Source organism: Falco punctatus (genome assembly GCF_963210335.1).
Source record: "Falco punctatus genome assembly, chromosome: 5".
NCBI lineage: Eukaryota > Metazoa > Chordata > Aves > Falconiformes > Falconidae > Falco > Falco punctatus.
This window is the reverse complement of record NC_137584.1, coordinates 16,280,844-16,300,506: the sequence shown is the minus strand read 5'-3', so window position 1 is coordinate 16,300,506 and position 19,663 is coordinate 16,280,844. Positions and strand designations below refer to the sequence as shown.

General features: G+C 36.1%; 1 protein-coding gene across 5 annotated transcripts in view; it reads right to left on the bottom strand.

The window, feature by feature from the left end:
- EYS (eyes shut homolog) overlaps nt 1–19,663 on the bottom strand; it is a 1,034,174-nt gene that overhangs the window by 229,594 nt on the left and 784,917 nt on the right. For all 5 annotated transcript variants that reach the window (XM_080388797.1, XM_080388796.1, XM_080388798.1 and 2 more), the window contains one exon: nt 2,931–3,160. In XM_080388797.1, the coding sequence (XP_080244923.1) occupies nt 2,931–3,160 (230 nt within the window). The remainder of the gene's footprint in view (nt 1–2,930; nt 3,161–19,663) is intronic.

The window sequence follows — 19,663 nt, the reverse complement described above, 5'->3', positions numbered from 1 at the left end:
GTTATACATTACAGCATGATTAAAACAGATCACAGCTATCCTTAAGGAGTCAAGAGACAACTTCCTTGACTGGAACAAAGTTTTTGGATTGCATACATGATAATTTACTTTCTCCCTTAAAAATTCAATAGTGAATAATTATAAAATTATTACAGATGCCCCTATCTCCTGTAATTACGAGTTCTCTCCTGACTTCTTGAAGAACTGGTCTGAATACAAAAAGTTTACAATGATAGTTCAGTTGGGCAATTTCTGGAATTACACTAAATTATCAGCCTCGTTGAAACTTCAGGATTAAATAAAATCGCATTATGCTTTAGTTACCTTTCAGCCATTAAATACAGGATACATCAAATCTGATGCTGATCTACACAAACATGCAATGTGACAGCACCCCCCCGGGTTGTAGCTGCCCCAGTGAGCTGCCAATGAGCCTGTCACATACCACAGCCCTGGCTGACCCAGGAGCGCTAAGCACAGAGGAAGCTGTTCCCTGTATTGATGGAGGGGTTGTAGAGGGTCAAAGCAGACCTCTGTGAAAAGAGAAGCTCCTTAATTCATCTTCTCCACACAAATGGAATAAGAAGAGAAATATTATTCCTCCAGTACCAGGACTATTAAAAGATATCCTACACAGAAAAATGGATCACTGTTAAAACCTCATCATCAGGCATGACTGCAAGCTTCAGCAAAGCAAATGACATTTCTTCCAGTTTTAGAAAAAAGATATCTTATGGAAACTAGACATTCAACCATTAAAAGGATGATATGAGTACATGGCTGAGGTTATAGTCTCAAAAGAAGCTGCTTGTTTCAGTTTTTTTTTAAAGCTTGTATACTTATTTTATTGAATGGAATAGTTACCAGTTTGTCTAACATAAAATGCTTCCGTCCTAATTGTAAGAGATTTTGTTACAACTGCAACTTATTGTAACAGTCCCTTCCTTTTAATTTTCTCTTCAGGTAGTCATAAACCAGTCATATTTTCATGCATGATTTTTGAAACAAAGACACAGAAAGAGAGAGAAGGGGACCCCTTCATTTACACAGGTTAAATAAATGTGAAATTCCCTTGGAAATGTAGTTGGAAGACAGTCAACTCATCCCATTGTATGAACTCAGCAGGCCTGTACAGGTTAAGCTTCAAAGGAGAGAATGCCTTGGGATGTATTTTTGAATGAGCAACTCAAAAATATCTGTTTCAGTCAATGGACTGGAAGGTACCACCAAAGTCCATGGCACAGGGAGGTAAGTAGTCAGCCCAGATAACAAGATTCATATATAAATTATGTCAGTTTTAATTAAAGACACTAAACCACAGGAGACTCCTGGAGCACTGTCAGACCAAATTGAAGGTAAGACTAGGTCAGAAGAAGGCAGCAGACACCGGTAGAAGGTACCAGTGGAGTCCAGACAAGATGTCACTCAACAGAACGGTTGTGCATATACACTGATATGGCCTATTACCACAGGATTTAAATCAAACTCCTGCTTAAATTTAACATTGCTCACTTCTGGCATAACCCTTGGGAAAAGCCAAAACCTGCTCCCATCTAAAATACTGCAGATGATACTAATACAACTGTGTAATTGTTGTATTACTTCTGTGTTCCAACTGCATTCTTTGGAACACAGAAGGGAATTCCAGTAACATAACATGTATGTAAATAAATAGAACACTTCACTGAAATACTGAAAATATTAATTGAAACGCACACTGGATGGTAACTAAATCTGTTATTTTTGAAGGAAACCCACTTTTTTGGTTCCATTATTTTATGCTGTAGTTTGCACAGCTGTCATGTATTGAAAACAAGTGCAAGGAGTATGCCCACATAGCAAATGTGTAGAAGATATTCAGAGAATTCAATTTTAACACTGAGAATTCGAAAATATATGATTTAATTGATTGTAAACTTGTGGAAGGCTGAAAGGTAAAATATTCTCTGATATCTGAGCAACACAGGACAATTGATGCAGGTTTTTTTTGAGTTTACAGTTGATTGCTTTCACATATAGTGAGTGTAATGACCTACTTTCAGACAGTAATACAAGGGGATGTTAGATATACTGGCAGTCTGGCAAGGGTGTTTTTTACTCTAGTTGCTTGTATTTCATACCATGGGAAGTTAACTAGGAGGATGTTATAGTTATATAACCATTGTGTAGACAATTTTTGGTTCTTTTCCTGTATACCAGTAATGCTGTTCAATACTATGACAATTATCCATTGCCATTCATAATCCACTGTACCTTAAAAGATAAAAAGTTTTTGAAGCCAGCTACAAAATCTGTTATAAAAAAGAACTTTCTGAAAAGCAGTAAAGCAAAATAATTACAATTACAAAACAGTAATATCAAACAGTTTGTCTTATAGCCTTGATTCTTTTTACAAAACCCCCCAAATTATTCAAATAATTATGTTTTATTCAAACTGTATTTAAATTATGTTCATTTGACTAATCTGTGCTTTATGAGCAACAGTAGTACAATAGAAGTATAAATGAGCTACAGAGTAAAAAAAGCTTTTTTCAAAAAAGGACCAGGCACAGTGGCAAAAAACAACCCAGTTAGTAGAAATGGAAAACATACAATCTATTGAGGAAATCTTATTTTCATTCATTAACTTTCTTCCATCCAGAAATACAATCTTGCATTATACTGTGGCCAACAATTTGCACAAATAATACATTTTTTTTTCCTGAACTCAAGCCTGCAATGCTTATAGTGTGCCTGACTGATACACCTACCTTATACTGCCAATAAGTATTACTCTAAATACCTCAATGAATCTACTCCTGAGTTACTAACAGTAGCTGGGATGAAAAACAGAGAAACATGATGATTATTACGTCTTCCCCTTTCCCATCTCCAAAGAAGCATAAAACTTACATTTCACAACTAACAGAGAAAGAATGAACCACAACTACCTTTTTCGCAGAATCGGCCAGTGAAGTGTAGTGGGCAGTCGCACTGAAATGAGGTGGCCCCAGAAGGCAGAGAGAGAGGATGACAAGTCCCTCCATTATGGCACAGTCCTTCCTGGCATACAGATGGCAATTCGAGGGAAATCTGAGAGGGCACAACAGGCTCAGGCAACTCAGGCACATCAGAAGAAACCACAGGGAATGCTGTTGACAGATGTGTGGGTACAGGAATACTGAAAGGAGAGAGGCAACATATCAAAACAAAAAAATCATGAGTCCCAATTTTGCCATAACATTTCAGCTTCATTTAAAAACAGTAGGGATTTTTGTTTGGAAATTCAGGTTATATTTAAGAAAATGTAAGTACATCAGTAATTCCCAAGTCAAGTCCCCATCCTGCAATCCAGCAAAAAACCAAAGGTATTTTCCCCTGTGAGGGTGCAAGAAATAACTTCCACGCATGTAGCACAGTTTGTACATGCCGTCGTTAATTCCTTTTCAGTGGATGTCAACAATGGAATGATAAATAATTACAGGCTTGTATTATTAATGATTGAATTGTTTGAAGTTAGCAAATCTCGTAAGGCTGTTCTAGATGTGACTTCCATACAAGTATATTAAGCATGCACATGCAAAAGGAAAATGCTGTAGTACAGCAATGCAGTATCTTTTAATTCATAGAAATAACTGGGGGGAGAGGGAGGGAAGAGAAAGGGAGATGGTTTTGTTTTAAGTTTTCCCCATAAATTTTGTTTAGAATGACATTCTCTTCTCAGATTTTGAGGTCTCACATTAAATACTAGACTGATATGTTAATCAGTTGCCTCCTTTTTAATTATTTCCTATCTCAAAGTTGCTAGAAATTACTTAGCAATGCCACCTGTTTGTCCTAATTATCAACTCTATTACTGCTTTTTGTTGTATCCAGAGAGCCAGACTTGTCACTCACTAAAACTGTACAAATTTAAGGTTACTGATTTACCAACCAGAACAACTTATGATGAGGGCAAAAAGAATCAAAAGTCACAAGAAGATTCATGACCATTTAATAAACTTGCTCAATTAAAAAAATAGTTTTCACTGAATTTTACATAAGAGATAGACATCCTTCTTTCATTTTATGAAGTTCAGGAGGTTCTACTTCTTTCCAGAAAGCGACTTCTAATTCTGAAGTCTGGCAACAGTACTCTAATAAAATGCCTTACTATTTTTACTCCATTGGTAATTTTAAACTTTCTCATATTTCTCTTATCTCTTAATGTTATGCATTAAAGAGAAAGGGAGACTAGGTTGAACTGAAATTGCACTGACATTTTGGCTGAACCAGAACACAGAAATTAAATACTGGATATAATGGTTTATAGGTTTCAAAAGTAGTGAAAGTCAACATGTTGGTAATGTGTTGAACATCAACAGCCAAATTCTTACTTTTGGTGAAAATGATAGTATTAACCTGATTATAAGAAATAAAATGAAAAAAACCCAATGTATTGGCCCCTGCTGCACCCTCCCCTCTCTCCTTGTTACCTGCTCTAGTATCAGCTAAAATTTCTGCTTCAACATATTGCAGAGGTTGGAGTATGTCTTAAAAAAAAAAACATTTGAAAGGGATGATTCATCATGAGAACTGAGTGGGACTGCAGAAGTAAGGTAGATGGGGACATAGCAGTGTGATGGGACAGCTTCAGTGTGATCTTGCATTTACCACTCTGAACATCTGTCTTCTTAAATCTAGCTTCCAAATTTTTTACATATCCCATTTGATCATGACAACATGAAAACTGATTTTAATAATTTACTTTGTGAAAGTACTTACAAACTTCAAATATTCTAAAAGAAAACAGTATAACACATGCCAAGTAAGCGTGCTGTCTGTAAATCTGACTATTGAAAAATGAGTTGTCTGAATTATGAATATAGCACCTGTACAAAGACAATGTTACATGCTGAGAGGCAGCTAGGAAGGAAAAGAAGCTGGACAGGGGAAGGACTGAAATAATTCAAGAAAAAAGTTAATATCTAAGAGGAACCAGAGAAATGCATAGTAATTCAGAAAGGAGCAGAACCTCAGAAAGAACCGAAGGGACACAGGGCTTATGTGACAGCAAAAATGAGACATGCAAAGCAATAACGGTAAGGGAAGCATTAGAAAGGGGTACTGAAGCAGGGACACAGGCTGTATCCAAACCACAAGACAGCCAAAACACACACGCTATGGTGCTTAGAAATGGGAATACAGGGATTTCAAGGCAGTTAAAATCCATCCACTTCATATGAGAGAAAAGTATCCAGAAAGATGGCAGACAAGAAGGCTGAAAACAAATCCCTAAAAGATTTTGGAGACTGAGGACATCCTGATAAAGAGGGTTGGCATTTTAAGAAAATAAGTGACTTCCTGTTTATTTCCACTTTCATGAACAGACTAACAACATTTCCATTTATGTGAATAGAATTACAACAAAGAAATTGCTGGATTTAGAACCTCCTTTTCTCCTAAGGGAAATAACTAACATGATCTTAAGGCTGTTCCATTCAGAGCAGCATTAGAATGCACTAACATGTATGTTATCTTCTACCAGGCTAGCACAGCAAATAAAAAATGCTTAGTCACCTGCTGCTGTGATTACAACCATTAACATAATAAATAACAAATAATTATTTTCTCCCCAAACATAACCTAAATGTTTGAGAAATTCTGAATTAATAGTAGGCTTATATAACAAATCAGACATCTACAGGAGAAATTTATTGGGAACTGTTACTGGGATTTGGGGTTGATCTTTCTGTTCCTCCTAAAAAAATCAAACCAATCAACAAAAACTGAATAAAACTTGGGGGGAAAAAATGAGGACATAAACTAAGGTCTCACTTCTAGATATTAGAAAGACCATTTTTCCAATGACAGATAATCCCAAAGAGGACTATAGTAAAATTTACTCCTCTGAACTTGGTCAGAGCTACCATCAGGGGTAAAATACTGAATGAGAGGGCTATCTGCCTGACTGGCAGGCATTCTTGTGTCCACTGGAAGCACTGATTTCCAGCTGTGCAAGTTTCACATCCCTCTTCTGACAGGGAGCTATTGTTTTTCTCTAGGATATAATTATAGGTGTGTGCTTCAAATAAAATTTCATGAGCATAAGTAATGCAGCCTCATTTCATTATTTTTTTTTTGTTGACATTGCAATCCACGGAGGAGAAAGAAAGGAAAGCTTCTTGGTAGGTGGATTTCTCCCTGCTTCATTTGATAGTCTTTTGCAGGGTGTCAGCCTTTGCAGCGTTGTTCTGGTGCTTTGCTTCTAGATGGTTATGGTCCTGCACTGCTTCCAGGCACCCCGTGGCCTGCTGCCTTACTGGAAAAGTGGAGAAAAATTTGCTTGGGCTAGTTAGTGGGGCAAACGTCAGCTGGACTCACAAGACACTCAGGCTGCTGCTGTGAATAAGCAATGACCTTGGCTCATTGCAGTTTAACTAAAACATTTATTTAAATAAAGAGCCAGGAAGCCTTTAAAGTAATACAGTAATTGAAGTGTTAGAAGTTTTGAAAAAGTGTAATAAAAACAAATCAGGCAAAACTTGATTCACTCATAGTATACAACAAGGCCACAATTTTCTTTTTTTTTTTTTTGGTTTGTTTTTTTCTTTTCTATTTCCCAGCCTGTCACTGCCTCTCAGGTCAATAATGCACATGAAGACCTTCTAGCTTGCTGCAAGCATCAACACATTGTTTTTAATGTTACAATGAGCTCAAACAGCTGAGTTTCAAAGGCCTGTAACCTTGTGTTTCATAGCTGAGTGCATGTAAGTTTTAAATCCTTGCCTAAATATAGATGTTAGTTCAATCTGAAGTCTGATTTATATTATATTCTTCACTACTCAAGGAGATGTATGGTCAACCGAATGGCAGGAACATAGCACTTAGGGATCATGCTTGACATTATGCCGTTAAACCAAAAGCACACATACCCTAACCAGCTGTGCTTCCCATACCCTAATTCTCCTCTTTTCAAACAGAGCCTTAAACTATCAGTGTGTGGAGTTAAGAGGCACTGTGGATTAAAAAGTTAACAAACCACCTGGGAGGTCCTGGCTGTGCCCTGACTGGGCAGTGTAGGGGCTCAGGCTCACCAGTGGCTGAGCTGTGTGTCACTGGTTTAACCCCTGTGCCGGGACAAGTGACCAGGGACGAAAGAGCTGGGACTGTTCAGCCTGGAGAAGAGAAGGCTCAGGGGGATCTTGTCATTTTATATAAATGCCTGAGAGGAGAGGAGGGGAAAAGATGGAACCAGACTTTTCTTGCTGGTGGCCAGTTAAAGGACATGGGGCAATGGACACAAACTGAAATGTAAGAAATTCCATCTAAATACAAGCAAAAAAGCTTTTTACGTAGGGTGATCTATCTGTATAATGGACTTCAAGCTGAGACCTGCAAAGAGAGCAGACTTGTCCCCAAAGTAATTTGCTATCAGGCTGATGGCAGCCATGTCTACAGAAGCACTGACATTTTTCCATGAAGCAGGTTGATGAGACACACAGTGGCATGGGAGTCCCAATGATACATCTCCACTGCCTATATCTTATGGTACTTACACACTTAACATTTTATTACTGAAGTAATGGATTTAGTCTTATCTGATATGAGTGCGATAAGGAAGTTTGTATTTTTAGCTTGTCAATAAAGTAATTTGTGCTGGGAAGCAACTGCTTTTATTTGCTATTTTCTTTGGTGGAGAAGTATGTACATTCCATTTTCCTTAGGCTGTGGCAGAATATTATTTTTAAGCAAATGGTTTAGATTTTGGAGCCAAAAGAAAGATTTTTCAAGGGCATTAGTATGCATGGTAGAATATAATTTCAAAACCTTATGAAACTGAACACAAGTGCACTACACGGAAATGTTGGTTTAAACAGGAATAAAACCCTAGTACCTTGCATGTAATTTGGCAAGAATGAACAAAGTCTTTTACAGGCTTTTTATTTTACTGTTCACAACCATGTCGAGAAGAATGCTTTAAGTGGCATTTCACTGATTTCAATGAATCCACAGAACAGTGTATCTGCACAGTTACCCTACTGGAGAAACCACCTAAATCACTCAACACACTAATTGAGAAAACAATTTAAGAGATTACCAGAGAGGGATTATTTTTGTTCAGCAGTTTATATCTGACTCTTATTTCCTCACCCATTCCAGTCTTTGTTTGATTTGGAAACATCAGATGTCTGTTTTTCCAACAGAGATGACTTACGATCAGGCATATCTCTTAAAAAAATTCAATTCTCAATATATGTTCCAGGCTACGGACCCAGCTTCTCCCTCCTACTAGGCACAGCATTTTGGTAGCAGAACTCAGTGATACTGTAGCTGTAGCTTTCCATTTAAAAATTCGCAGTTGGTATAACATCATTTGCAACTGCTTTTGCACACACAGCATCTCATTTAATGGTGCAAACTCTTAGCAATGCAAATAGTATATTTGATATACAATGCAGCCGAGGATGTGAGAATGCAATTAACAGACATAATGATGTTTATGAAAGCTTGGTTTACAAATCCAAAGTAAAAATTATGAACTCCAGGATGCATAGCAGTGCCAGACATGGGAAGACATGTCAGGTACAGAAAGACAGGTGAAAGGGGGAAGAGGAAAAATAAACTCATGTACTAAGAGACATATTCCTGTCCTGTTTGCTTTAAAGCATGTAGCTCGCATAGACTTTACAACAGATAAATAAATTCTGACACAGAATTTGCAGCAACAATACTTTATGTTGAAATCTGAATAGTAGAAGTCTTCCTAAACAGGACATTAACGTGCATTTTTCAGATGATATTTGAAAAAACCCCTCATGGTCCCTAAGTTTAGGACATGAAAAATAATGGTTTTGCTAGGACTGAATTTCTATACCAAATCCACTCCTTTTTTTTACGTGGGTTGCTGGCAGAAGAGAGCATTGAATCTTTCAATTGTTCACACTGATCTTTGGTTTGGTTTGGTTTTGCTGTTTTATAGCCTTCCCCTTCCTCCCTTTTAAGCCCCTCTTGACTTTCTATCATCCAAACATTAAACTTTTAAAAAGGAGAGCAATCAAAATTACTGAGCACTGAGTGGACCAACGTGCAAATCTTACAACTTTCTGAAGTTTAAGCAAATCTCAAATCTGTCCAGATTTCAGCCTTTTATTTTACATTTAGTCAATAGTCACAGTCAGAAAACCTCTTCCTAGTTTCATCTTAGCTGCTGTTTAGAAAAACAGCACTTGAAATTCCTGAGTACTGTGTCTTTTTGTTGATTTATCAACTACTTTTGTTACTTGAAACTAGTGGTTTTGAATGGGAAAAATATTTTCACATTCCCTCCTTGAAGATTCTCTCAGCAGATCAGAAATGTTATTTTTTAACATGGCACTGTACTTGTCCTTCTGAAAAGCCTCTGCAAGATTAGAATCTAACCATTCTGTCCAGTCCCAAATGGCTGAATAAATTGTACTGGGTAAATTGAGTTCCTGTGACAGAGATGCTGTGAGAGCTATCTAAAACATCATGATCCAAATGAAGTCACTACTGCCTACCAAAGCCACTATATAGTTTTGAGAGCTAAAGGCGTTCTTCCACCTCAATGATGCCATCTGTAATTTAGACTCCAAAATGGAAGATCTACCTATGGAGTATTATTGCACAATGTGTCTGTGAGGGATAAAGGAGAATTACTTCTAGATGCTGAATATGCAGTTGATTTCCTATGTAATATTTAATCTCAGGCAAGACTTCTGCATTGTATTTCTCAGGACTGTGGTAGCAAAACCTTTGGTCTTTGCCCACAGTGAAGATTCTCCAGATGGCTAGAGCCCTGCTTCACCAAGAAGGAATAAAAAAAATGCTTTGAGAGGTGTATGAAAAAAAATAAATATGATACAGTGGAAAAATCCAAGTCAGTAATCAGATGAATATTCTAACCCAAGGGATGGGGAACCGTATGTGAATACTTTTCCTTTCTCCACACAATCCAGTGAATACCTGTTCCACGGCAGACAGAACAGACCAAGGGACTGGTCTGGGGAGTTCTTGAAACACTTCTGGTATCAGGCTGGCAAGTTTGTAATTCCTTAGGACGCAGCTGAAGTCAAGTATCTGATAAACCAGAACAGTGGTTTTACCACTGATCTGAAGGATAAAACTGGAAAGCGGATATGTACCACCATTGGATACGTCTTGTACAGTCTCATCGCAATTTGTTCTGGGCATGCCTAGTAGCTCTTGCCCTGTGTGACATACACTTATGAAGGATGAGTAGAGACATTCTCAGACCCTAATGAGTGAGAGGGACTTTCAAGAGAATGAAGGTGCTTCCCAAAATGTATGGAAACACACACTTTGGCAGGCTGGAACTTCAATGCACCCTGATTACATTATAGATAACATGCAGTCTTAAGAGTACATAATTTGCTTTTAGGTGTCTCACATAAGAATAGTTTAGGCATCTAAAACTTTTTCACAGAAAAGAGTCCTTAATCTCCTTTTGCATTTTTTTCCTCACGTGCTGAAAATAGTTCTTGCCTACATAATACAAGTACGGAAGGCCTACACTGCTTTACAGATACTAATTAAGATTGCCCGATAGAAAGCATTTTGCAATTCAAAGACTGTGTGATCGGAGAAAGATGGGAGTATAAAAAGTCATTCTGTATCACACGCTATTAAAACTACCATGAGAGCTGGCCTGCAAACAAGATGAGATAGACATGTAGAAATTATTAATACAGAATGAGTTAAAAATGCAGAGTACTGTTATGTATTATCTAGTCTTTCTTCCAGACTTAATTTGTAATTGTATCTTAATGCTGGAGAACGGCTGGTATGCATAAACACAAACATCATTTATTCATCAGTAATCTGGCATTTAATTGAAATATTACTGCATTCTTACTGAGTGCATGAGGAAGAATGTCGTAAATATGATAAGCCAAAATATCTCCATGATATTAACAAATAGAACAAAATTTATACTACTGAAAATTTCCTAAATAGTATTTTATAAGGTAGTAGATAAGAAACTAAAATAATAGCCCTTTATGTACATTTTTAAATTTAATTTAAATGTAATTTTTAATGTAATTTTTAATTTATTTTTTAATTTAAATAATTTTAGATTCAATAAAGCATGTGTCACAGATGACAGAGTAATCAACAGCCCATAGTGGATCTGGGTGCTGGGGTTTGCTTAAGAACCTACAAGATTAGAGTTTTTACCCTGCTTGTTTATCTCACACACTCCCTCACACCCTCACTCCACGCCATGCTCTGTTGCATTCAGAAGGTTTCCACTTTTCTTCCCAGCAGGGAGGCTGCTACTGGCCGGGGAAGCTTGAGTAGAAAGTCATGTTGATTCACGCTGAGCTGCTGCTCATAGTAACTTGTTTTGACTATTCCCAGCCATGGTTCCTGTGCATCCCCTGGTATTCATCTCCATGCATCTTTCTTATCTTCTGTACCATCCCCCACTTCCAGGATCTCTCCTCCAGCCAGGATGGTTACCTCCTTCTTTCCTGGCCCCCTTCTTTTGTTCAAGACCACATCTTTTCAGGAGCTCTTATTTTTCAGCACTCACTTTTCTCTCTAGAACCCCAAGCACTCATTTTCCCCAATCAAAATAGTCTCTCTGTGCAGAAGTACAATGTGAGATCAGTCTCCTAAATGGTGCTTTTATCTCATGTGTCTTTCTTAGTTGGAGGCTTCAGCATGTGCTACTATCGTTTGCTCCAGACATTACTAAAATTTACAACCACTTCATACTGATAGCAGCTACCAGGTAGGAGGCTTCTGTTTGAGAATTCAGAAGTTCAGTTTTGGATATTCCTCTGTTTCTGTATGTGTGTACGTCCCATTATTGACTCCTGCTATTGTTTACAATTTAATATTTTAATTTTTTTCCCTACAGCAGTATCATATTTCAGAGTGTCCTAGTATAAGAGGCAATGCTGGTAGGTGTCTTTTCCCTCTTTCTTATATTATCATGGAATGACTCTAAGGGTACACTAAACTAAGTTATTTTCTTGCTAATGGAATTTTCCTAGAGGAAGGTTGTTAAATGCTGGAGTATGGAATATTTTACTTTCATGCAAATGGAAAATCATTTGAACTTTGGCCACAATGTGGTTTTTTTTTAGTGAGCACTCTCACTTCACTTGAGAGTGAATAAATACTGTAACGATGACAATGACAGCAGAAACAAGAACAATCAATAACAAAGTAATTAATATGTTCAGTACGTATGACCTCATGTTCAATCTTTTATCAATTCCAATTTCAAAATGCCACCCAAACTAGCCTTCTCGCTCCTAAATATTTGATGAAATTTCATCTGCCAACAAAACTCTAGGAGAGAATTCACTTTGTCAAACATTATCTGCCTAAGAGCTTGGAAACCTGCCTGAACTGATCACCTTGGTTCTTCCTGTAGACACTCTACATACAGAGAAAGGCATCTCCAGTTCATCCTCTTCTAAGAAAAGTGCTCACCTTTCTCCATTGACTAGAGACGTAACTGAACAAATTAACTCTGATGAATGAGGACAAATTCCTACTTCTACTCACTATGTCACACTTAAAATTATGCATGTTTTGATTATATAACTGAAAAACATCCCAAAACATTTTCAGGTATACAAAACATTTACTAAAATCATTCCTTATGAATTGTGTACCTTTACAGCAAAGAACAGAGCTTACTTTACCTTGTTACAACCCAAAGTGAACTTGCTAAAGCTTTAAGCAATTTAAGTTCACAATGAAGAGCCTGATGACTTAGCATTACTAAGAGACCACGTGGCTTAGCAAAATCTTAAAATGTGGATAGTAACAGGCAGCATTATCATGACTGAGAAGTTTTATTATTAGTGTGAACAACTGGACGAAAAGCATATAGTTCACAAACAAGAAACACAGAGAGGAAACTCCAGATGCCTTGACAGCAGGTTTCTGTCCTTTCAGCTTGCAGAACTGTACTCAAAACTGTGCAGAGAGGAATCAAGATCAAATGCAGCAGAACAACATGCCACTGTGCTGCTCTAAACTATTCAGTTCTGGTTAAAGACTAGGAATAACTAAGGAGCTGCCTTTTCTCAACATGGACTACTTCACAGCAAAATGCTAAAAATCGATTATTCATACCCTCCTATCTTCTTACCAGCCCAAAGGCTGTGACACGGCAAGATCATAAGGAGGCAGAGAACATACCAAACTAAAAGTATGTTGGATTGAAATTATCAAGTGGTCAGGCTGTTCCAGGGTAATGTTTAAGTAAGTTGATATTTTGCATCTATTGATCCTAACAGTTTTTGGTTATCTTAAACACTACCTGAACCCAAATGCTATGTCATTGGACGTGTTAAGTACCTGGTTATGATTTGGGACTAGGCAATACCAGTTGCCAAAAGTAATTGATCTTTCCAAGTACAAAACAAGTTTCAAAGCAAGAGAAAAAGAGAAACCTGAGGCACAACTGGAGAATATTCCTGATGTCAAAGTGAATACTTCACACTGATACCTTCAAATTGCACTACATTTTTCTGCTATTTGTTTTTCAGTAACTTTAAGTCGTGAAGAGCATCTATGATTAAAGCATTGATATTAGCAATTTACCAGGGTCATTATCTCAAAGCAGGTTATATTTAAGAATATCACCCAAATCCTGATCGTGATTTCTATGAAACAAGCTTTTTATGAAAGCTATCATCTGAACACAATCAGGAGGTTAAACAATATGAGATTACTTTGTTGTGCTTACCTTCTTTCTTATTTACTTTCTTGGTTTCCTTGTGAAAAATAATGACAACTCACTTAAAATTCGGTATTCTTAATATCTAACCTTTTGATTTAAATTATGAAAATAAAACCCACCATGGTGAGTGGGCTGTGCACTGCCATTTGCAAAGGGCACGGCTTAGGATGTACAAACAAAACTTTTTTAGTAAAAAATAGTAAGTTCTTTCATGTAGTCAACTTTCATGAAAAGCTGACAAAAGCTTAATTACATGGTCATATTCCCAAATTAGATAACTTATCTTACTCTGTGTATATTAGAAATATATTCTGAAGAAAAAAAATATTTACTGTAAATAAAATTAATCACCTCACTTGCAAGTAAAATCACCTTGCCACTTAAGAGTTCTGAACTCTGGTGAATTTCTTTCATATACCTCAATTCAGTCAAGAATATTTTATATCTTCTGGTTTATGAAATGGATTTTATTTATTAAATGCTTGAAGCCAATTATAGATGTCACACTTGTTTTTATAGTGCCCAGAAACTGAAGAAATCTAATCACTTTCATTTTCATACAATACTTACTCAATTTCATAACATCAGTGAAATATGTTAGGCAGTTAGTTCTAAGAAATTACTGCATTTTCAGTTGGCTAATGGTATTTGGTCTTCAGCTTCCTTACAGATGTAAAAATTTCATACTACATGTTGGTATTTAAATACAGAAATTTTGATGGTTAAGAAAAGCCAACTCACATTTTTATGTCAGCTAGGACCTTGTATGAGTACTAGTAGTGCAGCATCTTCTCCTACCTACTTCTTAATTGTAGAGCAGGTGGAGAGAGGAAAAATGGGGAAATCCATTTTCAGAAAGCTGGTCTGAAGCATATATACCTCAACAAGTTCTCGAACAGCATAGAGACATGTGTTTCTTTGAAGTTCAGTTCATTTATGTTCATGTTCTCTTTTTGACACTGCTTGTAATTTTAACAGCTCAGGAGTTTATCAGTTGAAATCCTTCCTTTTCCCTATACATAGATAAATTACTTAAGATTTTAAACCAACTGTTGGTTCCTTTAAACTTCAGAGCTTCAAAAGAAATCTATAAACCCATAACTAATAGTTTGTAGAAATTTAACAATGACTTGAGAAAGATATGAGTAGGAGTTGAAGGAGAGGACAGAAACTCCAAACTTACCTTTATATTATATGTGTGACTTTGAGTGAATCATCAAAAATACACATTAATACCTACTGCAGGTTTGCACAGACAAGGCAGTGATTTCTGTATACTCTGAATATTCTACACTTTACAGAATATGATCTTTCAAGAGCCAGAATTTCTTTTTGTAACTATTCATCCTAAAGTTTACACATATATTCTGAACTGCTTATGCTTCTGGTTACTGCTTTTTATATGTCAGTTTTTTTGAAGGAAAAAAAAATATTCTCACAAATATATCAATATCTGTCTTGATTTTTAGGTTAATTTTCTGAAGCATTTTCTCTTTACCCAAGAACTGTGATTTCACTTTTAAAGAAGGAAGGAGAAAAAAGGAAAGGATACAACATGATATAAATCTGTTTTTTTTTCTGAATGGTTCAACAAAGATCAAGACCATATTTTTTAAAATGTTATACTAGTGTTTCAAGGCTGCAGGGGGCAGTGATGCACTGTGTATCTACAGTACTGCAGAGCAAGAGTCAGGACATGATTAAACAGTCTTGCAGGTTACAGATACAGGAAAAACACATAAACTATTTATAATCAATTAAGGATTCAAGAAATTAGGTAATTGTAAAATATTTATATGAATTTTGGAAGGAAATTTATGTTTCTTTTACTGGTAAATATATTTGTTTTTCTGCTGCAATCAAGTAGTAGGGATAAGTTTGTTTTCTTCACTTTATAACCAAGGTCCCTTGAAGGATGATATAACTTTCTAGTATTGCATTACTTAATATTATGGCCTTAAAGAAACAATCCCCACTCCCTGTAGAAAATAAAATTTTGCTTAGCAGCTCCCCACAGAAGACCATTTATTGGCTGTTGATAATAATTTGCTTATATATTAATCAGCCAATACAGATACTATCTGATTCACAGGCTCATTTAAGTAAGAATGTATTAAAGTAAGAAATAATTATATATTTTATCAGTTCATTCAGTATTTTCTGGTTTAGAACCTAAGAATGATGGTATCTAAGATGCAGAGATTTCCTGACCATAAGAATGTATGACAATTTAACACTCAGCAATATATTATAGACATGCAACCATGCATGCATCATCTATTTTACATTCAGTACTAATTATTTATTCTTTTAATTCCTTTATGCACATAATTGCTTTGGTGTTTGTTTGTTTGTTTTTTAATGCAGCTTATACCAGTTTCACCTCTTCTGTTTGTCCCAGATCTTCATATCTGCTGCACTTATAACTGTATTAAGCCTATTAAGTCCCTTCTAGAAAGACACACAGTCTAATTTTAACACAGCAACACATGAAGAAGCCACCACTTCAATTGGCAGTTTGTACCAATTGTAATCATCATTACTGTTACAGCATTTTTGGTTTATTACCAATTCAGATATTCTGGTTACAGCCTTCAGCCATTGGTTCTAACATGCTTGTCTCTGCTGAGCTAAAGAAACCTCCTCTGTGTTCAGTGTTTCTCATCATCAAACATATGTGCTATCTTCGTATACACTATAATCACCTCAGTCATATTTTAGAAAAAAACAAAGATACTACGTTACTAAAGTATCTTTCTGCATACCCTTAAAAAAAAAAAATCACAGATTTCTTTGAGGATTTTCTAATTAAGCCTTTCATCTTTTGTACTTTCTAGGTACTGCTCCAGTGCACACCAGTACACAACGAAATACAGTACAACCAACATCACAATCAATAGTGTACACAGAAATGAAATTGTCTTCCTACTTTCTTGTTCAGACACAGAGAAACCACATTTATCATTTTGCTCAAGAAGCTTACATTGAGTTGCTGTCTACATTAACCCAAAGTATCTAGTCAGGACATCGTTCATCTTTTGGGGTTTGGCCTGTTTAAAAAAGAACTTCAAATATGAAGTTTTGTACAAAATTAATTTCAAAAATATTTCCTTTTTTCAGGCTTTTGTCTTTTAGTAATAATTAAACCTGGCATGTTTGACCAACTTTAGAGGAATTTTATTTTATTGCAAGTACCTTTCATGAAGTCAATTACATATTAACATAGCAAATTTTGATTTATAGGTTCACAATACATATCACTACAATGGACATCTTTTGGATATCAATAATACAAGGCAATTAAAAAAAAATCTGGTTTTAAAACTTGGATTCTTTAAAAATCTTGAGATCTGAAATGGACAGTTGTTATTAAAACTGCTCTGCCAAAGAGAAGCTCAAATATTTTTTTTTAATTGTAAAATCTTTTCCAAAAGTGAAATATTATTTGTGATGGATTTTATTTTGCATAAAAACACACAAGGTTTTGTGATGTGGATTGTTCCACTTTTAATTTTGTTAAATGAGATTTTTATAAACCCACAAATACTTCAAAAATCATGAAGCCCTGTGGTCTATTCACGGACACAGTGAAGGACACAGAATGGATGCCAGCAGAGAGCTACTACACAGAATAAAACTGAACTTCTAAACTTTTCTCTTGACATTCTAGCAGTTAAAGGCAACTCTTATGATTTCTTATTACTTCTGTATCAAATTCAGAAGTGAATCTCAAAGATTACAAAAGTCAAAGAGAGTATTATACTGATTTAAGCTTCCAGTAGGCAAACCATTCCTTTCAGTATGACTCTCATTCTTACTTATTCTATCTAATATGCCTCTCTTCACAATACAGTCTGGTATAATAACAAAAGCAACTACATCTCCTTTATGAGGCACTCGCTGCCCATAACTTGGAAGTCATGGAAACCTGCTCCAAAGTTTAATTATTTGTGAGTATATACAAAACATTTTTTCTGTATTTCTAGATTTCTGTAATTGGAATGACATCAAATGCTAGCACTAAACCTGTGTGACTGTAGTCCAATAAGGAAAACATACAAGATAATTTCTTTTACTATTCAATTGTTTCAGACAATTCCTCCTGTTCTATACTTGGCTTTTCTGAATATTCTTAAAGCAGAATTCTGTCAAACAATCCCTGCACCCATCTGCAAGTTTTAGACTGGCAGAACAAATGGAGATTATTTTTTCTGTTCAAGAGGGTAGAAGAAAAGCCTTTCATTATTCATATACCTGTCTGGCTAGAAGCCCAAGTGATTATTTCAGGAAGCTATTGAACCATACTACTTGATGTCTTGTGTCACTAAGATAATTTTTCTTAAGCATTAAGATAAAGTTTCCAAAGAGTATTGCAATGGCTATGACACATGATATTATTAATGCTATGAAAAAGTATGTGTAGTGAAGTTTTTAGAACTTTGAAAAATGGCTTTATATTTAGTTTCATTTTGTGAATCTGCTCCAGTTTTGTAGGAAAATTGGGATCTCAACCCAATCCTTTTTTTTTTTTTTACTTCTAGCAAAAACCTTAGATTTTCATGTTTATGAAATTATTTTATTATATAAGGGAAGCTGTGCTGAAATATGAAATGAAAAAGTTACATTCATTAATGGGAAAGTGAGTCTTTCTCGTAAATCTTAAAAAAATTATTTTCTTGATAAGCCAAAGAAGAGTCCAAATCAGATACAGATTTTTTTGTAATGGAAATCTTCATCACATATTTCTACTTCGTAAAGTATTTATGTAAGAAAATCAGTTTTGTACTGTAAGTGTTCTTTCTAAAGTTTAGCACTTTATTGTACTAATGTTTAAAGGGATCAACTTATATGCAATGGTTAAGTATTTGGGGTGAAAGAAACTATAAACTACACTAATAAATTTAGTAATCATACAGAATAAGAATATCAAGTAATGGGAGCTATTCAATACTATATGACTGTACTAAAATAGATACAAAGGTGTGACATAACAGGAAAACAGAATTTCTCAAGCACTGGAACCTCTTCTGTAGCACATGAAAAAAAATGCAATATTAAATAATGAAGTACACATGAACAGTAGTAAAAAGACAATTCCATTAAAAAACCTCTAAGTCTTATTCATAAAAAAATTTCATTTCTGTGCAACTGTGTCAGAGTGTCTTCCAAAACATTTAATTGAAATATTATTTATTTGCAATAACACACTGCCTCAGACTTATCCGTTGGCTCCGTTAGCATGCGTACATTGACATATATACCTGCAAATAGCTCCTTGATAAAAACAGAAGAAAATAAATGCATGTTATCCTTTAAGACTTGTCTTCCATGCTTCCATGCAGGTGCCTGGCAATTCAAGCAGAAACCAAGTTCTCATTACAATTGTTCATTTCAGACACACTAACAGACAGTGACTGCCACTGAATTCTATTGATAGAATTACGAAACAATTCTCTGTTGGTAAAATGCACATGCCTGAAGTTACAGAAGGGTGAGTAAGGTCAAGATGTCAGCCTGTCAGCCTGACCTCGAAGCCAGGGAAGGTTACAGAGATCATCCTGAGCTCCATCATACAGTATGTGCAGGAGAACCAGGGGATCAGGCTCAGCCAGCAGGAGTTTACGAAAGGCCGCTCCTGCTTGACAAACCTGATCTCATTCTATGACAACTTGAACCACCTAGTGGATGAGGGAAAGGCTTTGGATGGTGTCTACATGGACCTCAGTAAAGCCTTTGACAGAGTCTCCCACAGCATTCTCCTGGAGAACTTGGCTGCTTGTGGCTTGGACGGGTGTACTCTACACTGGGTAAAAACCTGGCTGGATGGCCAGGCCCGAAGAGCGGTGGTGAATGGAGTTACATCCAGCTGGTGACAGGTCACAAGTGGTGTTCCCCAGGGCTCAGTACTGGGGCCTGTCCTGGTTAGTATCTTTATTGGCAATCTGGATGAGGGGA